This window comes from Limulus polyphemus, unplaced genomic scaffold, assembly GCF_000517525.1.
Source record: "Limulus polyphemus unplaced genomic scaffold, Limulus_polyphemus-2.1.2 Scaffold350, whole genome shotgun sequence".
Classification (NCBI taxonomy): domain Eukaryota; kingdom Metazoa; phylum Arthropoda; class Merostomata; order Xiphosura; family Limulidae; genus Limulus; species Limulus polyphemus.
This window is the reverse complement of record NW_013665960.1, coordinates 571,140-595,888: the sequence shown is the minus strand read 5'-3', so window position 1 is coordinate 595,888 and position 24,749 is coordinate 571,140. Positions and strand designations below refer to the sequence as shown.

At 34.8% G+C, this 24,749-nt stretch overlaps 1 protein-coding gene across 4 annotated transcripts in view; it reads left to right on the top strand.

Annotated features, from left to right (window-relative positions):
* Window positions 1-24,749, top strand: part of LOC106457600 — a 71,201-nt gene that overhangs the window by 22,525 nt on the left and 23,927 nt on the right. For 3 of the 4 annotated variants that reach the window (XR_002610215.1, XM_022383590.1, XM_022383589.1), the window contains exons 4-5: window positions 13,663-13,811; window positions 23,303-23,780. Coding sequence is in view for 3 of the 4 variants with exons in the window: in XM_022383590.1 (XP_022239298.1) it covers window positions 13,663-13,811; window positions 23,303-23,780 (627 nt within the window). In the remaining variant the exon portion in view is untranslated. Of the gene's footprint in view, window positions 1-7,217; window positions 7,341-13,662; window positions 13,812-23,302; window positions 23,781-24,749 lie in introns of those variants that run through there. The other variant, XM_022383591.1, reaches the window with a different exon arrangement.

The following is a 24,749-nucleotide window of genomic DNA, read 5'->3' as shown; positions in this document are numbered from 1 at the left end:
CTTGGGATCATCATGATGGACTTTTGAGATGCTTCTTTTCTCATTTGGCTCCATTTCAACAAGTCTCCTACACCCATCCTCTTCCCCTTCTTCAGGAGGTGGTGAGTCTGTGTTAGTTGGTCAACTTAGAGAAGTTGCTTCTCTCACCCATTTAGTTTCTCATTCATTTCAGTGTTTTTCAATTTGCATCTCCACAGGGCCTAACGTTCCCCCCTTTTTTTTGACGGACATGGAGCAATTATTTTTCTGTGTCCTATCATCTCCTCTCACTGTGAGGGAGTTTCTCTCTGTTTTCGGGTCTTGGACTTCCATGGAATCCTTTCTCCCCTTTGGTCATGCTCATTTTTGAGGTTTATGATGAACTCTGCATGATCTCTGTTTAATCATTTGTAATCCCTTGTCCTCCTCCATTTTTACTTTCTCCATCCTTACTCAAAGTCTTCTTCTGGTGACTTGATACACCCAATACCATTGAGGGTGTCCCTTTTCCTTTCTCTTGTCTGTGATTCCATCTGTTTCTAGGTGCCTCCTTGATGAGATAGGAGCATGTTTCGACACTTAAGCGATATTGGGTCACTGGTCTCATGAAAATTTGTCCCTTCCTATCTTTGTTATAGAGCTTTTGGCAGTACATCGGACTTTGAATCATTTTTTATGATGGTTTGTGGATACTTGGTATGACCCTCATAGACAAATATGCTGTTGTCTCCTATATCAATCGCAAGGGGGTAACCGGTCTCACTCTCTCTGTTTCCATGCACTCATTCTCTTTTTCTGGACCCATTCTTTATATTTATATATACATCTAATAGCTTGTTATATTCTGGATGCCCTGATTCTTGTATTGGATTGTCTTTCTCTGGCTTGACAAAATAATACCTATGGAGTGGTTCGTAGATCCTTTGGTGTTCCAGTAGCTGTGCTCTCATGTGGGCACTCTTCTTTTTGAAAATTTTGCTACCCATCTCAACACTGTACTTCCCCTTTTTTGATCCCCATTTCTCATCCCTCAGTTCTTGCTGCAGACACATACCCTCAGGTCCAACCTTTTTCTCTATGCCTACCCTCCTATTTCATCTTTTCCCTCATGTGCTTTCCCTCATTTCAACTACTGTGTTGAGTTCTGCTCGCTCTGCACTCTCAGCCATGGTTTCCTCTAATAAACCTCTGTACCTCTGTCATGTTCCCTACTCCTTCAACCTCTCTCTCCTATTTGGCAGTGTTGTCACTCCAGCTTCATGTATGTCGTTTGTACAATTCCATGCAAGATGTTCCAGTCTCTGTCCACGTTTAGCCTTTCTTCTTGTTCTCCTTCCCTCTTTGTCTATCCACGAAAATAGTGCACATTCCATAGTTGGTCTCAGCCTCCTGCTTTCTTCTCTTCCCATCCTTCTATCGCCCATCTTTCTGAATTTTTACATGGATGTTCGCCCATGGCTTATCACTTTTGACCATTGCTGGCTGCAGGGCAGTTTGGGTCTTCCCATTATCCTCATGTATTCCTCTCTCCTGTCCTTTCTCTGCTATATATTTTTTTTGTTATCATTTTGTCTCCTCGTCCAGCAACTTCCCCATTTTTGGCCAGAATGTTGTTTTCCATGACTTTACTCTTCCTCTCTTTGCACCATTTGTCTCTTGTTCCTTGTACCATCTTTCACTTGAAGGAACACTTTAATCTTGAATAACATGTATAGTATAGCTTATTATGAACTAGAATCCCCTTGTATATATGTATTTCAACCCTTTTTGTTTTGTAAGTAATAAATCTCTTTTGACACAAAGACATTTTTTGTAAATACCTACTGCCAACTTCTCTGCCACATCAAACAGAAAATCCTTAAGAGAGTGACCTAGATATTCATTTATCAAATGCAGTGATGTCTGGAGTGCTTAGAGAAACTGTTTGATGGATCAGTTGTGTTTTTCTAGAGCCTCAGTTTCATTGTACACATTTGAGTTAATTTTTGTCAAAATGCCTATTTATTGTGATCCTGGTTGTAATGAAACTGAGAGAACATCTCTAGGATTATCTTTTTTGAGTTTACCTTGTGATAATTCAGAGAAAATCAAGTTATGGCTTTCAAAACTTAGACTTGTACACCCATCACCTAAAAATGGTATAAATGTGTCAAGACCATTTAGAATAATGTTTTTTTCCTTGTTGATCTTAAATATGAGATCACACCACATTTATACACAAAGAAAAGGATGTGTGTGTGTCTCTTGAGGCATTCCTGTCTATTTTGTTCATAAACAACTGCAACAAGAAAGGAAAGGTACAGAGAACAGAAACAGAAAATGTCAAAAGACAGAGGTGAGTTGTGAGAAAATATCCATAAAAAAATAGTGAACACTTCTAAATAAAATCAAGCAATAAATGTAAATAATTAAGAACATAAATAAATATTTAAAGTTCAGTGTATCTCATTAGCAATTCACTATATTAAAAGTATACATATTGTTGTAGTTAACATGCTTAAAGGGCAAAGTCCATGAATTTGATTGTAACCTATATAGATTACTTCTGATGCTAAAAAAAAACAACAACAAAGATCCAGTTTTAGCTACACTCCAACATTCTGTTTAGAACTTTGACAGATTATGTTCAAATGTTGGATACAAAAGTTAGAGGAAAATTCAGAAAAATAAAATATTGTGTCATAGCTTGGTCCTGTCAGTTTGTAATCACAAAATTCAGATTTATTTTTGAGTATTGAAAGATCTGTGTATCATAAATAATGGTTGAATAAAATATGACCTTATAAGAAAGGTAATTTATTCTCAATATTAATGTAGAGTAATTTTTTCTAAGATGATCCAAGAAAATTATTGAGAATTACATCTAAATTTAACATAAATATATAACTATGCTCATAGAAAAAGTATACATTACTGCACAGTTGTGTACTTCTGTAGATACATGTGTACAAATAATGAAAAAAGGCACATGCATTATTAGGGAACATTCTCAATCAAACTAGTTTTATACATTTATATTACCATTAACTATTTATTGGCAGGCTGCTTCAACTTTGACCCAACTGTTAGAGACTGGATCACCATGTTCACAAGACCTGGATGTAGATCTAGGAGATGGAGAGTCTAAAACATGCATAGATCCCATAGTATATGAACAGCAAGAAATAGTGAAATATACTTGCACAGAGGCAGTTATACAACCTGAATTGGTTTGTAATATTGTAACACTATTTCGTATGCTTTTCAAGAAATGTATATATTTGCAAATCAACAGATATATTCAATCATGCATCTTTATTTCTTTTATTACTTAAGTGATGTATGTGTTTGCAGATGCATGTGCAGGCGGTGTACCAAACCAACAGTAAAATTACTTTCTACACCAACAGATAACAAATGTTTTTCAAAAGCTGTCCAAGTGAGGTCAACTGCAAATACAAAAGAAGCTCAAAATGTCCTGCAATGCAGTATATCTGCCTCACAGGCAACTGTTATTATTGTGGACATTTCAGTTGCTATATATGAATCAATGTCCATGTCCAGTAAGGATTATTTGTATTCCAAAATCATCCCTTTTGCTAGAATTCATCAAGAAAAAGGACTAGTGGATGTGACTGAACATATGGACATGGATAAGGAAGATGAAATAAAAGACTCAACTCAAGATCATGGGGATGATACATGCAATGATTCACCAGTGCCAAGAGATTCTGTTGACAAAGATCCTGACTACAATTCAGATGAAGATGAAAAGTATACAAGACCTCAGTCACATGTAGATGCTGCAGATTTCAACAAGCAAGCAAAATTCATCGTATTTGAAGAATGCCTATTGTTTTTGTTCTAGAAGTCTAGTGAATGTGGTGTCAATGCAATACAGAAATGCTTAGTTCATGAGCATTGTGGTACTTTACTTAAAATTAAATATAACTGCCAACAGAGCCATTTCGAGTTATGGTATTCACAACCTTTGCTGAATAGCATGGCTACTGGTAATTTGTTAGTTGCCTGTGGTATTTTATTTTATGGACTCTCGTATGAAACACAATATTACAGCATAAAAAAGAGGTATCTATGTCTGGTAGTTTACGGATATTATACCCAAATAAAGGAAGTCACCGTTGTGACATTTGGAGAAGACAAGGTAACATTGATAGGGGATGACTGGTGTGATTTCGTATGGATTTTCGGCCAAGTATGCAATGTATACACTCGTGGAACTGATATCTGGTACAGTACTGACTTTCATAGTTCGATATTCTTCAATTCCTTATCATCAGTTGCAATGGAGAAAGGTGGTTGTTGGGAGGCACTGTAAGAATTGGAGGATCATCATGTGAACATTGCTGTTCTTGGCACAGACAGGAGTTCAATAGTAGTGATACTCATCTGCTCTGAATTTCCTCATACAGAACACCATTATTATGTGTATCATGTTGAGTAAAGCATATGACGAAAGATCCTTAAAAAGGCAGGTCAGGGGTTACAAATCATCTTTGGTAGAGCTGCCAGAACTCTGACAATGACTCGAAAATCCTCGGAGAGAAATGGATATCGATTATTTACCCCATCAATCACTGTCTGCCTAACAGATCTGGAGAAAGAAGTAGCTGAAACCAGACTCTGAAGCACATAAAGCAATTAAAAAAGTGGTTCTAAATAAAGGTCTTCTTGGTGATATCATGAAATAAATTGTGCAGTCCACACTGGGAATCTAGAATCATGTCACTTAGTGATTGGCAAATATTGCCCTAAACGGCAGCATTTTCCTACCAAGTCATGATAACACGAACAGAACTTGCTGTCATTGACCACGACAGCAACTTGGGCAGACAACAAACAAAAACTAGTGATGGCACCCTTCGCTATAGAACATCATACCCAAAACGCACATAAGAATGGGTAGCAAAACCAATCATGACATCCAAGTCGCACGAGTGGAGGAATGAATTGACATACAATGTGTTCCAACAAAAAACTAGACAAAACACATCACCAGTCTTGCCAGAGCTGCCTGAAATTCCTCAGAATATTGCCACCAAAGACAAGTCACCAAAAGAGGAAATAATTAGGAAACGCAAATCGCGTTTTCACAATAAATGCTTAAAAACTAAGGTATTTAATTTTATGCAAGTTTAATATATGCATTTTATTGCTATGATTAGGTTTCCATACATAACATATATTACCTTTGTGGAAAAAATAATTGAATAAAAAAACGTTAGTAAAATTGACAAGCCTTAGTAAGGTAATAATCATATTAAAAAAAATTATATTTGAACATGAAAGTAGTCAACCTTTATCTATCTATCTATATATACATTAATATATATAAGCGAAATTTGTTGAATGTTTGTCCACAAACTATTCGCACACTATGTGACCAATCTCCACCAAACTTAGCATGGTGACTTCTACAGTCTCCAGAAGTAACATGGAAGAGTCAAAATTCCTATTGGGGTTGTGGATCCCTCCATCTAATTCCGGAAAAACTAAATCAGCACAACTTGGCACAGTGATACGGGATGACGAGGGGGTGGACCCCGATCTAATTTCGGAAACTATCAAATCAGCACATCTTGATATATATACGAAATTATATGTTTGCCTGTCCGCTAACTTCTTGCATGCTCTCTCCACCAAACTTGACATGGTGACTACTATGGTCCCCAGAAGAAATATGAAGGGGGTCAAAATTCCCACAAAAAGGCGCACATTTTATTTTGCCAAACAACTTGCAACATATAACCTATTTCTTTATTTTTCTATAATATCGTAACACCGTCTGTTCCTTTTCTCTAAAGGGTGGGAAATTCTACTGTAAAAGAAATATTCAAAGCTCATGAAACATTATTGTGACAGAACCATTTTTCTAGGTTAATTTTGCTGATGGTCAAATATGTCTCCCTTTCTCAGTGTGTGGCTCCCTTTACTGTGATGTTTTCAGGTTTATGTTAAATCTATCATTAGAATAAGGAACTATTTTGTGTTTAAACACAGAATGGGTAAAATAGAGAAAATGTGTCACCTGTGTAGCACTACAAGAAATTCAGGATTTTTTAAAAGTATTGACTTATAGAATTAAGAACTTGACCACCACCGGTATCGAACAAACAATTTTTAGTGCTATAAGCCCTCATACTTGTTGCTGAGCCACGAAGGACCTAACAGTTTGTTATGATGTATTTTAAAATATTTTGTATAAATTATACTAACAGCTAACCAAAACCACTCCGCATTCTTATAGTAATTCGCAATTCCATTTCAACTTAATAATCATTCGTCATTTATGAACTTCTTATTTTATTTATATTTTGGAGGGTGGCGATGAAGGAAGAGGTTAATAATGTGAAAAGTAAGACAAATACACCTGTTCCATAAGCCTGCTAAGAGTTACTGAACCCTTCATTATTTACAGTTCAAGCAGCTTTTAAGTCGCGACCGCGTTCATTCTCAACTATAATTACATCCTGTATAGTTATAGTAATGCCACAATGCAACACGTGTGATTTTAAAAAAAAAATTGTGCTGTATAGCTTTATATTTCCACCATGCTGAAAGTTATATTTCATGCATATCCGTATGTGAGAAGAAATATGGAGGTTGATGGCAAAAGGGCAGATTACCTGTTTCCAGGCATTCTTGCGCATAGATTCTTTTGTAATACCCACCCCATTCTCTGGTCCTCTCGAGGCTCACCCAGCAGTAAGTAACTATTTCTTTTATTGCCTTACGCTGTAGTTTTTGCACATAACTATAAACTAGATATTTAGAAGGAGAATACAAACAAAAAAGCCCATTTTTCTAGTTATTATTTACAGGAAACAGTGTATAATCTAAACAACTTCTATGCCAGCAACAGTGAGGGGACGTGATTCTGCATTAAATTCGTGTGCCGTTACGTAATTGGAGGAGAACCTGAAGTTGAGTCTGTGGAGCGACTTCTGCATGGGCATCTCCCGATGTCCTCTTGCACGAAAGGCGTGCACTGTCGGTCACTCAACTAGCGGGTATGCATCCAAGCATTCCTGAAACTTATCTGGTAGACATAATATTCAGGCATTAGATTTTACAAAGAAGTTAGGTACGACTATGTTATGCGATAGAGTTTGTAGTGCCGGTTGTTTTGTACGTGTGCTTGTAACTTAATACAGTCATATCTGTGTATAACAATCACGTGGATAAGATCTGCCGTAATAAATGACTCAGTTTTCTTAGTGGACAGAAGGAAAAGAAGTTTTAACTTTTCAATAATGGAAAAATTACTTAAGATTCTTCTTCAGAGGAATGACCCAACCGTTTCATGGGGTTTTCGGATAGTCAATGGGGATACTGAAGATTGTCCACTTATCATAGGCGAGGTAAATTGTTGGTTGCTGTAAGAAACATGTTATCAGTTATTTCAATATTTCATATAGAATATTTTTATCAAAATATTATTAACAAATAACGTATAAAAGAGTGAAGTAAGTTTTGGAGTGAAAGCAGTATTTAATCTACATCCTAGGGTGTTATCATAATATAGCTCAAAAGCTAAACCAACAGATATACATATCAGTGAAAAGAATGTAACATTAGGAGTACATCGCGTGAATAGTAATTGTGCATGTGATAAGTGAAAGAAATATACAGCATGTGACATGTCTGAGGTATTACCACTTAGAAGATAATAACCAATAGAACACGTGATATTGACAGTAGATAATGCAATGGTAAAAGACTCAGCATTGGATGTGTACTTGATACACTGACCGTAGAAATCAAGAACAGACAAAAAACACGATTCCCTGGTGGGATAGCGGTAAGTCTACGGACTTACAATAATAAAATCAGAGGTTTGATTCCCGTCGGTGGACATATCAGATAGCCCGGTGTGGCTTTGCTATAAGAAAAACAACAACACATATGATGTGTACTTGATACTGACCGTAGAGAATAGGAAGAAAATACTGTTATACTGACTTTAATAAATACGAACAGACAAAAAAACACATGCGATGTGTACTTAATACTGACCGTAGAGAATAACAACAGACAAAACACAGCACGTGATGAGTGAATGTGACACTGACAGTAGATAACAGCCGACAGAACACAGCATGTTATGAGTGGACGTGACACTAGCAATAGATGACAACCGACAAAACACAGCATTATATGAGTGGATGTGACACTAGCAGTAGATAACAGCCGACAGAACACAGTATGTTATGAGTGGACGTGACACTAGCAATAGGTAATAATTTAATACTAAGCACGTGACTTGTGTCTGCTAGAGATAGTTACTTAGACATAGCCCTGACATTTTTCTGAGAATATCCTCAATGTGGAGAAAATTCATATATATATAAAATAAAATATTTTCAAGATATTTTGTAATATTAGCTCTTTTAAAGTTGACGTATACTTAGATATTTCCAATTGTCATTGCAGCTAGTCATCAAGTCTAAATGTTAATTAAAGTAATGTTATTATCTGTAGTTTATTTATTTGGAACTGTGAGGGTGAAATAGTTACAAATTATTTTTATCTTGTATTATTTGTAATGGAAAACAGATCGTGTAAAATAAGGCCCAGAAAACATTCACGAAATCGTGTCTACAGTAAACACTTGGGATTGAATTTTACATACATACCACATATGGAATACCTGTAACACAAACAGGAAATTGCAAATAACGTAGTACACGAATGACTGTGGTATATCTACGGGTTTAAAATGTACAGAAATAATGTAATACACGCCAGAAGGAATTGTGCAGAGTCACAACTTCTAAAGTTTGAAACACTTTCTATATTTGTTTCCTACGAAAGTGTTTAATTACAAGGGACAATGTATCACCCTTAAAATACTAGTTAGAGGCTTAACAATAATAGATAGGCAAACAACGATTTATAACCATAAGGAAAAATTATATTGATGGTGGAACATACTACGTATTATATTATCATAATGTGCTTCCTTACTCAAGAGGATTAACAGGCTGTTTGATACCTTTTCAAAGGACAGTGTATCGCATTTGAAATATCTGACGGATGTTTTATATATATTTGTAGATAGTTAATTTCTGTGGAATGCGGATAACTCTTTGGCTATTATCTACCTATAAAAGACTAACGACAACATATAGGGCCTGGAATGACTTGATGGTTAAGGAGCTCGACTCGCAATCTGAGGGTCGCGGGCTCGAATGCCCGTCACCGAATATGCTCGACCTTTCAGCCGTGTGGGTATTATAATGTGATGGCTAATCGCACTATTTGTTAGTAAAAAAGCAGCCCATGATTTGACAGTGGGTGATGTTGACTAGCTGCCTTTCCTCTAGTATATCACTGCTAAATTAGGAACGGCTATTGCAGATAGCCCTCGTGTAGTTTTGCGCGAAATTCAAACCAAACAAAACGAAAACATATACGGTAAACATTAGTTAAAATATTATTCTAAATCCTTTAAACCGAACTACAAGTGAATGAGGGAAAACAAAGAAAGAAGAATCATGAAATAATGACCTCCAAAACTGACATTTTCATAATTTGTCTATACATGGAATAACAGTATGACATTCACTAACACCGATGTCAAAGGATAAGCTTAAAAGTACCCACTAAACACAGATTCGAGAAATGTACTACATAAGCCATGTTTTATATTACAATGAGGTCAAAAAATAATCACTGCAGTTTTCTCCAAACATATCGCACCTCAGCATTGCAAGCCACAATTCATTATTAGCTTAAAAGCTGTACTCTGGTATTACGCACATACATACTTAGACAGACTTGACCAAAATGTTTGCATATTTTGTAACAAATAAGATCATTATTATTAAGATGGAATGCACTGTCAAACTGATATATGACTGTTATGTTAAACATCTACATATGTAATTTGTATAGTGAGCTAATGTCTGTGGAGATCATGAACGAATTATTAAAACAGCAAACAATTTTATGAGACCCCCTTTCGAAAGATGTATAATTCACTATTTCATCTATCACAACAAAACCTTACCAAAACATATATAATGACAAAATATAACAACAAATTATTATAAATAGCGTTTGTAACCTTATATCAGTTTATATTAAACATTTGGTCCTTGATTGGTTCTCCTCGTACTCTAATAACCTCCACAAGGCGAAGTGGCATTCTGTAGATGAGGTTATTGATGTAATCCACCGTAATATCATCCCAACTTGTCACTAGAAAGAGCTGCAACTCATCTTCATTAGCTGGTTTAGGGTCGTGGTTAGCACTGTCTAATAGTTTTCAATGTGATTACACTCTGGAGACTTTGTTGATCATGACAATCTTGTAACGTCTCCTGTTCGAGATAATCCTTTACAATATGCACACTGTGGGCAGTGTCTCTGTCATCCTGGAACACAAAGGTATTGCCAAATCTTGCTCTAGCATATGGCAGAAAACTCGTCTCCATGTGATTCCTGTAGGAGGCGCCATTGACATTTCCCTAGAAGATAAGAAGAGCAGTTTTTTCACCATCATGAATAGCTGCCCAAACATGTACTGCATCACATACTGTGTGTTCCTTGTAGGAAAGACAGTCTTCCCTCATCTGTTATCCAGGAACACAGCGAACACGAATCCTACCATCAGCTTTAACAAGCCGGAAACAGAAATCACTTGAAAAGTTGACATGTCGCCAACGTCCTAACTGTAAGTTGGCATGGGGTCTTGCCCAAGTAATATGGTAACAGTGATGAATTCTGGTTAATATCGATTTGCAGATAGCCCTTGTTTGGTCAGTCTCTTATTCGCTGTTCTTCTGGATATCCTGGAATGAACGAGTTCATGCCATTCCTGTCGTAAGGTGTTGCAAGACTTCTTTTGAGCTTGACGTGTTAACCTGATCAAAACAAGGTCATCTAGGGCAGTAGTTTTTTGCATCTATCAGTAGACTTTCCTGTAACAACGTTTCAGGATTCTGGATACAATACACTGGGAGGTATCCTACTGTTCTGGCAATTCCCGTTTGCTTCATACCATTTCTGGACAGTCGAACAGTTAAACTTCTGGTACGTGACGAGGCATGAATCTACACTAAGTACAGATAAATTTTATGAACAAAGCGTTGATCTGTTTCGAAAGGTTTATGTCAAAAGTTCATTATTTTATGCCAAACAGGTGTGTATATGTGTTTTGACCAACAAATGCTCAAAACAACTTACACAGATCAAAATAACAACTCGTACGTGTTTGTCTAATCACACACACTACCTTCTCTGTTACTACTCTGGAATTTACCTAATAACTGTTCCATGAATATAGACAATAACATCAATATAGAACAGCACGCAAACGTTTTGGCCAAGACTAAATATATGGCTATATAACATTCGTGTACATTGTTAAGTATACACAGACAAACTGGTTTAAATACGTAAGAAAATACGCACGCACACACATGCTTTCGTAGTTACAAATTCACCATCTGATATTAATAACCAATGCATATTTGCAAGTATATGTCATCATTGCTCAGCAGCTAAATAGGTTTCCATGGCAGCCGATGTCATTATCACGTTTACTTTCTGCTTGTGTCAAAGTAGACGTAAAAACTACTTAGTACTAACTTAAGGCATTGGAATTACTCTAACTTGAATGATATCAAGAAAATAAAAGGACTCACAGGTAGAAATATGCGAAAATGGCTTATTCTGTTACAAACCTCCATTGAAATGCTATTTTGTGTTGTAAAATGCAATATACTGAATTTAATAAGTGCATAAGAAATGAAAGTAAAAATCACTTTTATCATTATAAAAAAGCACGTAGCCCAAATCACCATGCTCATTTTGATAGTACTGTCATTTAAGAGTCGTGAAAAACTTGCTATATCAGATAACCAAAAACACAACTCGGATAAAAATTGTCAAAAATGATGCAATATTGGATAATTTATACACTTATGTTAATTCATCATTCTGAATTAGAACACAACTCTGTTACTGCACTTCAAGAAGACTGCTATGTGATAACTATAATGTACAATCCTGCATAATGACACAACACAAAACGCAAAGTCCCAAGAACTTACACACAAGATTGCGAGTTTGCTCAGGAAGCTTTTTGTCTGTCAACGTTCGCCACAGAACAGAATCTTAGTGTTTGAAAAGCTGGAATTATGATTTAATTTCAGCTTATTTCTCAGAAACCCTGGTTATCATTAGCAACTAAATCCAATTGTAACTTTCCCTAGGATTTTCATTTAACAGTGTAAGCTGGTCTAGCTACATCAAGCTGTACCAGTAAAAATGCATCAAAATTACGTAAATCACTCTCAGGAAAAGCAGGAAAATACATAAAATTTAATTCAGAACCTAAGAGCTTTCAGGGCCCTAAGACGAGTCCTGGACCCCGCATAATGTGTGCACCGGGGTTTTTGATCTCAAATGGAGCTAGCATGATAAATAAAAGCATTCTCCAACTTTACTTGTGATTTGACAGTTTTGTCTTTAGTTTGGTTTAGTTTTTGTTCGGCGCAAAACTACACAATGGGCTATTTATGTTCTGCCCACTACGGGTATCAAAACCTAAATTTTAGCATTGTCAATCCAATTACTTATTTCTGAGGCACTGGGGGGGAGGCGTTGTATTTTAGTACACATATCTAAACAACCTAATTTGTAGGGCTTTAATAGCTTTTCTCCAAAACGTTTATACTATACAACTTAAGTCTTTCACCACGCAAGACATTTTGTGAGGAAAGAGGGTTTGTTCACTTGCAAAGCACATTGCTCGTTAACATACCTTACGCTTTAACTAAACAATTCTTTCGGATCATACATTTTGTTTTACTCATCCAAGGAAAAAAACATGCATCTTTTCTTCTGTATGTGTATGTGTGTGTGTTTGTATACTTTTGAATAATGTATATCCAAAACTATCGGAAAAGCCAGAAATGTTTCACGTGTTATTTAGTATATTCATTATGTGTACGTAACAGGAAAACACTTATATTCAAAAATACAAAAATTTGTCGGAATACATTAGCTATTAGGCATTAAGCATATTACTTTTCTCTGGCGTCTTAATGTTCTGCTTATCCACCATTAAACATAAGCCTACGAGCTAAAAGGAAAAACCTCCATATAAATTGTGCGCATAGTTTTACCAATAACGTATATACATGGATATATGATTCTTTGTATTTAACTCCAACCAGACATGAAATAAAAACAATATGAGAAGGCTGGGAAAATCCACACGATATTTGGATTTATATTGAATTTGCGTACATGTTATAAATTTAATTTTACATCTAAATGTGAAAACTTTCATAATACGACAACGCCTCCTCACTTCTTTTTTGGAAAAGTAAACATCAGTGTTTGAACTGTTTACATAGATAAATGCACTTATGATACTAAAAGATCAAGTAGAATAATAAAAACAAGATAGTTTACAGAATATGTAATCCAGGTGCATTCAGAAGATAGACTTATATCTTCAGGAGCTAGTCCTGAAGAAGGAGAATCTACCTTCCGAAAATTGTCTGGTTACGAATTTTGTGTTTGTAATACAGATAGGAAAATATATATAGATATTTTAGTTTTATTATTATAATTACAAGAATAAAATAAAAATAATCCTGAATGTAAATTATTTTATAGCCGTTTTATGATCGAATATTAATAGATTCTTCTTATTTCAATGATTAGGTTATGTACGGAACTATCGGAAGTCAGTATCTACAAGCTGGGGACATCATTTTAAAAATAGGAGATCGTAGTACCACCAAACTAACTGTGAGAGAAGCAGAAGAATTTATTCTCATGGCTGGTAATAGCCTTGATCTTCTCGTACGGAAGTAGGTGTAATTAATTTAACATATACAAACTGATAGTATATTATACTAGCGATCCTTAAATATACAAATATACAAGTAGATATATCAATGTCTGCAGAACGATTATTATGGGTATTTTTAAAAGGTTAATTGTGATTAAACGTTTAGTTGTTATATTATATATTAATATTTGAAAAGTGATAAATCAAACGAATATGAAATCGAAGAATCATCAGGCTTAAACACCTTAAAAGATATGAACTGTTTAGGAAAAAATATTATAAGCAGAATGTTTAACAGCAACGTTAACTTACATTTTTACAGTGCTTGTAACTCATTAATTAAAAATTATTTTTTCTAACCTATTGATGTTGTATTTATGCATTTTTAATGAATAAAAACATTGAAAATTGCATTTAAGAATGTTCAAAAACAATACATAATAACAATACCAATTTGATAAAAAACAATGAGTATAACTAGATTATATACTGAAAATACATTCTGGCTATGTTCAAAACTTTCATTATGGTATTATTTTCAATTTTTGTTACAAAATATCTGCTTGACTTGTTGTGCTTTTTGTGTATGTTCTTAGTTTCAAGCTGTAAGAACCAAGAGTAATCTGTCATCATTGCAGGATTTCATCGTCCTTGATATCACTGTTCCATTGTAGAAATGTTTTCATGGAAGCGCTCACCGTGCTAATTGCTCACTGAACCTAGGTCATTTGGAAATAAGTCTAAATGGGAGTGTAAGAAGTGTATCTTTAGTGACATCTTAGACCTTATTCCCCTGTAGTTCTCAAGCATATCATCAATCATCGCAGCATAGTTTTCATCTCTGTGGTTTCAAAAGAAATTTTTGACAACCAATTTGAATGATTTCCAGGCAGCAAGTTCTTTTTGATAGGTCCCCCAGTGGCACAGCGGTATGTCTGCGGACTTATAGCGCTAGAATCCGAGTTTCGTACCCGTGGTGGGCAGAGCACAGATAGCCCATTGTGTAGCTTTGTGCTTAATTACAAACAAACAAACTTTCTGATTGGGTACTGTTTCAAAATTATTATCCATTAGCACTTCCCGAATCTGTAACCCAACAAATATACCTCTTTTCATATTTGCTTACCTGATTTTTGGAAACTTATCAGACAAATATCTGAAACCATTACCATTTTTATTCATTCCTTTTACAAAATTCATCATGAGTCATATTTAATATGAAGTTGGGGCAGAAATACATTTTGAGGATTCACTAAAGGTTGATACTCGATATTCAGTTTCTCTGGTATGTAATTCTCTCTTACTGGCTATTATTTCTTTTTGAAATGATTTTTATCATATCGGCTGTCCCAGAGACATAAAAAGCAACAATGTTTGGTACACCTTATTCTGCAGGCCTAGCCTGAATGCAATCACTTTTAGATCACCACATATGTTCCACCTATGATGATCATATTTCATTGCCTCAAGTATAATCTGCACGCTTTGTGCAAAAGTACAACTTTGAGACTAACTTTAGATGAGTTAATAAAAAGTCTCCATTCTTGAGGATGATGTACAGTACCTAATTCTTCCATTAATGCATCAACATTTGTACAGAAACACAAAGTATCTTGCATGTTGTAGTGAGAAACAAGACTTTGATGGCGACTTCGGTAAATTGTAACTCTTGCTCCTGGAGCTAATAAAATTCCATTACTGTAAACGAGAGCCAAGAAGTTCCCCATGCTGCTTAGATAGAGACAAGTCAGGAATCAAATCATTTAGCTCTTCTTGTGTGATCAGATGAAGTAGTTTATATTGAAGTGTCACAGGAATAGATTTCTAGACGAAGAGGATGAAGATGATTCATTGACTTCTTTGCAGGATAGCTCTTCTGTTTCCCAATTCGCTGGTGGATGTGGCACTGGAAGACAATCCCCATGAGGAACCGGTTTCATTGCAGATGCAATATCTGGATATTTAATGTATTGTTTAGTTTTGCCTGAATATCCAGAAACATTAGTCATGCAAAAATAACAGTCAGTTAGATGATCTGTGGGCCCAAGCCATATCATGGGAACTGTAAATGACGTACTTGCTCTCTTCATATTCAGCCACTGTGTCAAGCCAAATGTGCAAACTGTACAACACACATGTGGAGCTCAATGTTTGTTTGGTTACCAAAACTGTAGCGAAACTGTAAAATATTTTCCACAAATGTAGCAGAAATTGTTTGGGTGAGGTTTGCACTTTTGGACTTTACTTGAACTGTAGAAAGCCAGCATTTTAAAAGATTTCCTAAAAAAAATATGAAAGAATGTATGTTTACAGAACTAGAGTTTACCCCGAATCACGTGAATTTTTTCCAGTAGGAAATATTTTGTTACTTAGTGCATTTTGCAAAAAACAACAACAACAACAACAACAAAAAACACTAAAAGCTCTATCTCCTCTTTTAACCCTAGAATTATTGATGGGTCCATTGTTTTTTTACATAATTTTCTACCTGTTTATTTACTAAATAGTTTTTGGCCATGACGTTTTGGTCACAGGGTCCATAGTGGCACATGAGTCACAAAAATTCAAACATAAATACCATGAGTGTTAGAATTAATTAGAATAATTACTGCTGAGGTTCCCCATGTACTTTACATAGGAAATGAGTGTTTTTGCTCATTGTTTTGGTTGATTCTTTTCGTTGAGTATTTTACCAGGCAAAATAATAATAATAATAATAATAATAATTACTTGATATCATGGGATATATTTATCCAACCCGTAGTGAACGGTATCAGTCTTTACAACTTTTACAATTGTGCCTAGTTGTTCCTTCTATCTTGTCTCGTGTGTTTGATTCCAGCGGATGAAGATAATAATAATAACAATACTAATACTAATGATAAAAATAACAGTATATTGCAATGTTGCTTCAGAGTTATTTTCTTCTAACTTGGCTTGCACCTCTGTTATCTCCACGTTCATTATATGGCCGGGTGTTTTTCTTCACATTGACAACATTTTTGTTGTAGGATTAACATACTGCGACAATGTTATACTTCTACCTTATTATATTGAAACGAATTTGGAGCACCACCTCCTCAATACAGCATATAATGCCACGCCTGGTCACACTGAACAGCGTAGTTTCCATTTAAAAATGCTTCATCGTATGACTTTGGACATGATAGCTGCTTTCCATAAGACATTTAGTTAAGAAGACGACATTTTTCAGACTTCCATTTCAACAATGTCATCACACACAAATTCATATGCATTGCGTCCGGCTACTTGACCGCAATACGTGAATTATGTCACTTTTCTAGAAAGAAGATCCTTCTTTATTATGTTGGTTACTGTTGCCTGCAACATTTGGAGGGATTTTGCCACTGATCTTTGTGTTCGTGGATTCTCAGCTGTTACAAGACGCTGCACTTTGCTCATCATGCCTCGGCTACGACTTGTTGCCGGTCTCTTTCTAGCTTCCTGATTTGAATATATTATTATGATATGAGTGTATGAATATTTTGCGTTGGAAAAGACTGTTATAAACCTTACCCAAAAGCGATAAATTTTCGGTGACCTCATACTATCTACAGAACGACAAATAATGCCAAAATGTAGTTCTGATACATACCACTCCACTGGAACTTTATAATGGCTTTGTTTGTTATGTGACTTACCGATTTGTATATTGAAAATAGTTTTAATATAATGTACTCAACCCTCCTTAAAAGCAAACATTGTTCCGTGTCCTATTGACAAACCTAGGAGAGATTGCCACTTATGGTGTTCAATCCGACCTTTCTCCAAAATCCAACTGACAAATTGAGAATGGATTGTTCAGCAATTTTGTTGTATAACCAAACCGTGTTTTTCATAATATTACCTATAAATTACATAAGGCCGTCTGATGCTAGTATTTTAGGTCATAAAAGCCCTATCGTTAAACTTTCTTCCTCCTCCCCACTACAACTTACTTAGTAAGAGAGATTTCTCAAATAATATTTGCCTTTCTGTGAACACGTTTTCCCAGAACTATCAAAAGAGTGTTACTAATTTTGAGTAAGAAAGTGTCAGTATTACATTTTATTTTTTCATTAAGTCGAAGATACATAATATCGAGAGTAAGTATTTAAAATTATTGAAAAGTACAACTACAACCCGTAGTGGGCAGAGCACAGATAGCCCATTGTGTAGCTTTGCGCTTAGTTAGAAACAAAACCTTTATAGACGATCTCATGTTATAATAACAAATTTTAGAATATAATGTTCACAGGCAGTCCACAGTACCTGGAGTGTAATTCAAATTTTCACCAAATCGGTTTTACCCCTTTTCATCAAAAATGGATAGAATTGAAACAAATTTGGTTAATAATTTGTGTCATTAGAAAAACAATCGTATTATCAGATATTAACGAAACTAAGTTGGAGGCTAAGGTTATAATAAAAATTAATGATTAGTTTATCAGAACATAGTAAAAGAGACACCACTAAACAAGAATCTGCTCTATAGCCTGAGTGAATAAACTAAGAATAAGTGGTAGTTTGTGATTTATTATAGGTGATTTTCTAGTATGCGGAACTCTGTAACTTTCATCAAACAGATATATAGATAGATGGAGAAACCATAAGCTCTCGAGATTAAATAAAGAAAAGGAAAACTTAAAAACCGCATACTACATCATCTTGCGCGTACTTGCGAAATATCGACATGTGTGTCATGAATAAGGCTCTTTTTAATTGATTTGTTTCATTTCAGAGTGCAAAAACACCAGTTTCTAATTCCAATAACCTAAGGTATGAAATATATTTTGAAAATCACACATTGTTATTTTACCAGATAACTGTAGTTGATTAATTATGTGACTATTTTCGATTAGTTATGTGAGTTTCACACTTAACAAGCAGAACGTGAAGCCATTCATAGTCCCACGCTGTGTCGTTATAAACATTTATCAGCATTAGAAAAGGGTCATTAAGACGTTATGTTAACTTAAATATATCGTAAAACCACTGAGAAAACCATTTGCATAACATTTTCATGCACAAACAGGCAAATTGGTGAACAAGTTTGTAATTTTCAATTGTTTTGTGAGTGTATTAATTTGAGAGCATGTAAAACAGATGACGATATGTTTGTAACTGCCAAAAGTCACTTCCGGTGATAGGACTATTAACTTTCTTTAAGCATAAAACTTAAGAGCAGGCTGTGTTCTGGCACCGCGAGTATAGAAACTTGGTTTTTAGCATTATAAACCTTTAAACCTACAGCAATTGTTCTAATTTAAAACAGTATAAAGATAATTATATGTGCATGTGCGCAAGATTACTGGAGAAACTTGATAACTGGATTATGACTGACGTTTTGTGATCAGAAGGTTGAAAGTTGTAGATTTTGCAATGAAAAAGCATAATTTTCTGCTGTTATTTAAGCTTGTCATGAGATTTGGCAGTTTGTTTCTGAGATAAAAGTCAGGAATAAAAATTCATTTTCATAAGAAACACGCAAAACATTATCACTATTAGTACTGACTTGGTTTAATGATTAATATTAATATTATATAACTAAAGTTATGTCTGATCAAATAAGTTCTTTCATACTACAAAATTAAATAACATTAAAAATGACACTTGTGCAGGTGGTTAATAAAAACTAAAACTTACCACAACGTTAAAATGTATTGCACAATAAAACGTTAATACAACTTTTCATTAGTGTTATTTTGCAACACATTTAACACTGTGTTGTGCTCTAGTTTTTATATTACCAAGGAAGGTAGTTTGGACTACATTAGTTTTATGCTTCTGGTGCCAGTAGCCGATTCACCATTTTCAAACTGTAAATTTCCACTGGCTATTGTCAGAATGAATCCGGACTTGGCCTAGTGGTTAATGTGAATCCGAAGGTTCATGGTTTGGAGTCTGTTGGCTAGTTTCCTTCTTTCTAGTCTATCAGTTCAAAATTACAGACGGCTATGCGAAGATAGTACTTTGTGTACCTTTGCACAAAAATTCAAACACAAACAAGTTTGTCAGAATGTACAATAGCAATTGTCATGCTTTTGAATATTAAGCTTTACAAGGCTATGTAACTGACGAATCTATAACACTGGACGGTTTTGTAATAAGATATATATATATAAATATTCTCATGTTAGATAACAAATACCATATCATGACTATAGCTGAGAGCTGCAGTTTCGAGCAATATCGGTTCCCATTGGTCCAGCTATGTTAGTGACGGAAAACGTTATCCAATGGAAGTTTGTGTGTGTAAAAGAGATAAGTGTAGGTTTTAGTTATACACACACTTTTGTACATTTCTGTATCGAAAAGTTATCAAGCCTATCTAGCTTTTCAGTTAGAATTAGCTGTCTACGTTCTTCCACCTTTTATCTTTATCAGATAGATTTCGTTTTTCAGTCTGCACTCCCATAAACTGAAGAAAACTCAAAATGCTAAGTCTATGGCAAGAAGGCTATAGATTCTCTCAACCACTTTCTAGCCATTATATTTTGTTTAAAGTGGCGAGACTTTAGATTAAAAAAGTTTCTAGAACACTAATACAGAAAGACGAATTGTGTTAAGAATTAACTATGTAAATGTTATTCTGGTTGTGTCAAACGTCGGATATTAATAAGTAATCCACCATTGAGGGATTAAAATACTGTTTTCTTCCTGTTTGAAATATGAATACTTATAATTACATTTTGCGCTTTATTACTGACCTAGTGGCAACACATGTCTTTGAATTTCTGACTTTTAGTACACCCTATAGTTTCAAATGTATTTCTCTGCTTTATTCTAATTTCAACAGAGAGAAATCAAATGGTTTGAGCACCCATCACATATTGTTACTCACCAAAGTCGCTGGATAGTCCATTATCGATTTGTCAGTCTGGATAACAAGAAAGACAATTAAATTTCAATTATTCGGTGAAATTATGGAATAAGGCCTGGTTGGACACCATAAGTTGCAGTCTCTCTCTCTCTTAGGCTTGTCAGTAGAACACCCAACGTTTGCTTATACGAAGGTTGAGTACGTTGTGTTAAAAGGATTTTGAATACGCAAATCAAACCAGGCCGACATAAAGTCGCAGTGAGAGGACATTTTGACATTGTTTGGCTTTCGTAGTGTGTGATTCCACCGAAAATCTATCGATTTTGGGAAAAATATGTGAAAGCCCTTTCAGGGGCAAGATATTCATACATTTAGACCATAACTATGTTTTCAAATCGGTGATTTAGATTTTTCAAGGCAGGAATATCACTTGTACTTAACGGCTTCGGAAAATAAAGGAAAGTTAATCAATTTATGGCACTAACACCATCCAGAAAGAGACTGCAACAAGTCGCATTCCATTCGTGGTAGGCAAAGTGCGGAGGGCGTTATTGTAACAGATGAGAATCGACGAACAAAACTGTCAGTGGCAAAAGTCGTCTGCCTGTCTCAAGAAACAATACGTAACTCGATCAAGAAGAATCTCAGTTTGAAAAAGCAACACGTGCACACAAGTCTCTTCCACAACATATCCACCCAACCTTAAACAGCTCGAGAATGAAATGGGTGTTCATTCTATTTCACACGAGAACATGCTGGTCAAGTTGCCAAATGCAACGTCTATGAATTTCTGTCGATGAGACTATTGAAATGGGCTCTGGGAAACAGTCTTCTTTGTATGCTAGATGGACTGTGGAAAGCCTACGAGGAGCAGTGATTTGCTTTGACCATTACATCTTTATGACGGTACCTTTTGAAATGGAAACTGTACTGCAGGGCTATTGTCAAGATGCATGGTCATGAGATAGAACATGGTCAGACGTGGCCATATGGACTTTAACGACGTGGTATAGCCCCAAATCGTTTAACTATAATGAATTTAATCTATGTATATGTTTAATATGCTGATATGTTCCTTCATAACAAACGTACACTTTATGTAACCATCACATTAATGTGATATTATAGATGTGTCTTAAGCTTTTGGATATAGAAACAAAACATGTTTCTAGCTAAGCGTAAAACCACGAATTAAGAACGTGGATGGCAGTTTACTAAATTTTTTTGGAAATACATTTTGTTATGAACTCTAAACATATTAAAACATTTTTTGTTTTTTTCTCTCTCTTACTAAGCTGTACCAATATATTTCATATTTCTCCTAACTAATATGTAAATCTTCAAGATGATATTTAAAAGGTAATGAAAGTAAAAAATGTGTAATTTATACCTACTATCTATAACTAAAAATTAGTTATAGGGGAAATAGATAAAAAAGAAAGTATTTTAGAGCACCTTCTACGTGTTAAAAACTTTTATATATATTTATTGTTTTAAGGATATAATGACAAGTTTTTCATATTGTTGTTGCTATGTGAAGTTTTGAAGTTGTCTTCCTAGAAATAAGTTTCAAATGGTACAAAGGTTATGAGCTTTCATTACAGCTTAAAGTGTGAAAATCTCAGATTTCTTTTGTTTTATAAGAGACAGCAGGCTATGTTGATTTAACTTTATACTTTTATTTAAAAACGAAAGAAAATTGCTTCCAGAATAGCGGCATATGATTTTGGTTTTATTGAATAAAAATGAAAAGCTCTTTCTGCGTCAACATATTACTAACATGTTAACTACAAAACATCACATAATGATTACGTTCTATGATAATTTTACTCTTGACAACATATCGTGGGATTCTTGGGTCTACGTTGCACAAGAAAAGGAAATTATGGGTTGGATTTTTTAACGACTAAAAACTTTATTCCCCGTTCTTCATGGTGGCGCCCCCAGTGGCACAGCGGTATGTCTGCGGACTTTCAACAAACAAATAATGTATACAATTCTAAACTTCCATGGCGGTGTTCTTGGGAGGACGTATAAGTGCACATGGCAATGAAAATGTTAATAGCCTCGCCATATGAAGATTCTTCTTTGGAAAGGATGTTTTTTTTGTACAATTCCTTAAGTCTTAAGTTCGCCTGTGGCAAAATGGCACTGTCTGATGGTCGGGAGGTTACTGCGAATTAAATATATAGATGTTAACCCTGTTGCCCGTGTCACCACGGTTCGCATCTGCAGCGACATGCTACCGTATTAACATAAAAAATCTCTTAAATAAAGAGTCATTAAATCGCTTTAACAATTTCATTAAAGTGTTTAATTTTCTGAATAATTGTGCAATTACGATCTTAAGTACCTATTTAAGGAAGAAACACACCCATTAATATCCGTTTTATCTTGAAGACTTACAAATTCAATATACATAGATGATTTAAATATCAGCTAAAAGAGATATTCAAAAATAACATTAAATAATTTATCTTTGATTTGAAAATCAAAACAGTCAAAAACACAAATGAAGGTTTGAGATAAACATTATTTTTTGCTCAATTCTTCTAATATTTGAAAGTTAATTCTTGATATTAAATTAGACTTCATGAACTAATATACTGCACCCATAGAAGCTCACAGATTGTTAAGCGATGTTAATAATGAAGTTTAGTCTCTTTTGTTTAATTATTTTATAACAGAAAATCCTCTAAAATCGCGTACTCGGCAGTTTCGTTTCCTGCAACGCCTGCTCTAAGGAGTACGAACTTAAATTCGTTTTATAGTTTCTTGAATGAAACGTCAAACTCCCAACGAAGTTCGACATTGAGAAGTACACCCTCAGCTACGGGATCTTCAGGAACCTACTGGACTCAACAATTACCAGATGCCGGAGAACCACAAAGGGGACCACGAAACTGGGGACAACAGTGTTCAAACTTGTCTTCACTATCACTAGTTTCACCAGAAAAGAATATTTCAATTCCTCTTGATCCATCTAGTCAAAATAATTTTCCCTTGAAGAATAATTATCCAAATTCATCATGGCCTATCCCACCTTCTCCTCAATCATCTCTTCTGGCACCAGGAACCGGGAGAATACATAGCTGGCGAGATAAACAGAAGGCTCTTCTGCTACCAGAAACCAGGGGAATACAAAGCTGGGGAGATAAACAGAATGTGAGTTTATGATGAAATATCTAAGTTCTCACTTGCTTTAGTTTTACAAAGCCATTAATTGTATTACGGCCTCGGGGTTACACAACTCTTTCAAACTCATTATAATTTATAGACAGATTAAGTTATTCTTAGTTTCTTCATATCACTTAATGTTTACAAAGCATAAGTGAAAATGTTCAACTTAAACAATAAGATCGGATGAGTATTTTATTCTCGCCATATTGAACCCGTTTAGAGACACAGTTAAAATGGTGCTATAATTTTCAACTTAACGAGAACTTTTTTATCGCGTTTTAATTATGTTTACAAAATAGCAAAATAAATAGAAACATTAAAGTTGCTGGCATGCGTACGGCAAATAAAAGTAAAAGAAACAATTGATCAGATCCTTATTTAGCAAACACTCGATTGTTTTCTGATCGCCCTGTCATTCAAGTTCCATTTCTTTTCAAATGTTAAATATTATAACTCGTATTAGAATAAGTTTTATATTTCACCCTAATTTCAAATCTCTACTATCCTTTTTAAAATAAACATCTTTGTTAATAGATTATATTTACATGCTAATAACACTTTTGAAGTTTACTGCAGTTTAAAATATTTCTCTTAACTTCGATCGAAGAACAAGTTGCCAAAAGATAAAACTAGTTTTATCATTTTCTTATTAATACACAAGCCTGTGAATTTAAACTTCATAAAAGTTGTTTTGGTTTTTGATAAAGGATTTTTCATAATTCAGCTATGCAGATTTCGAAAATAATATTAATTTTTTTCCTATCACGTAAGGAATTTTTACAAATCGGGAAGAAGAAAAAAACTCTAACTTAGATCAAATTATTATTTCGTTTACCGCAATGAAAATTTTTTATTATTATGTTTGTTAACAAAAATACAATCAAACTGAAGAAAAGGGAAGAACGTTGATGTCAAACGAATATGCATCTTCATTCATCCTGATTTCTTTTTGTG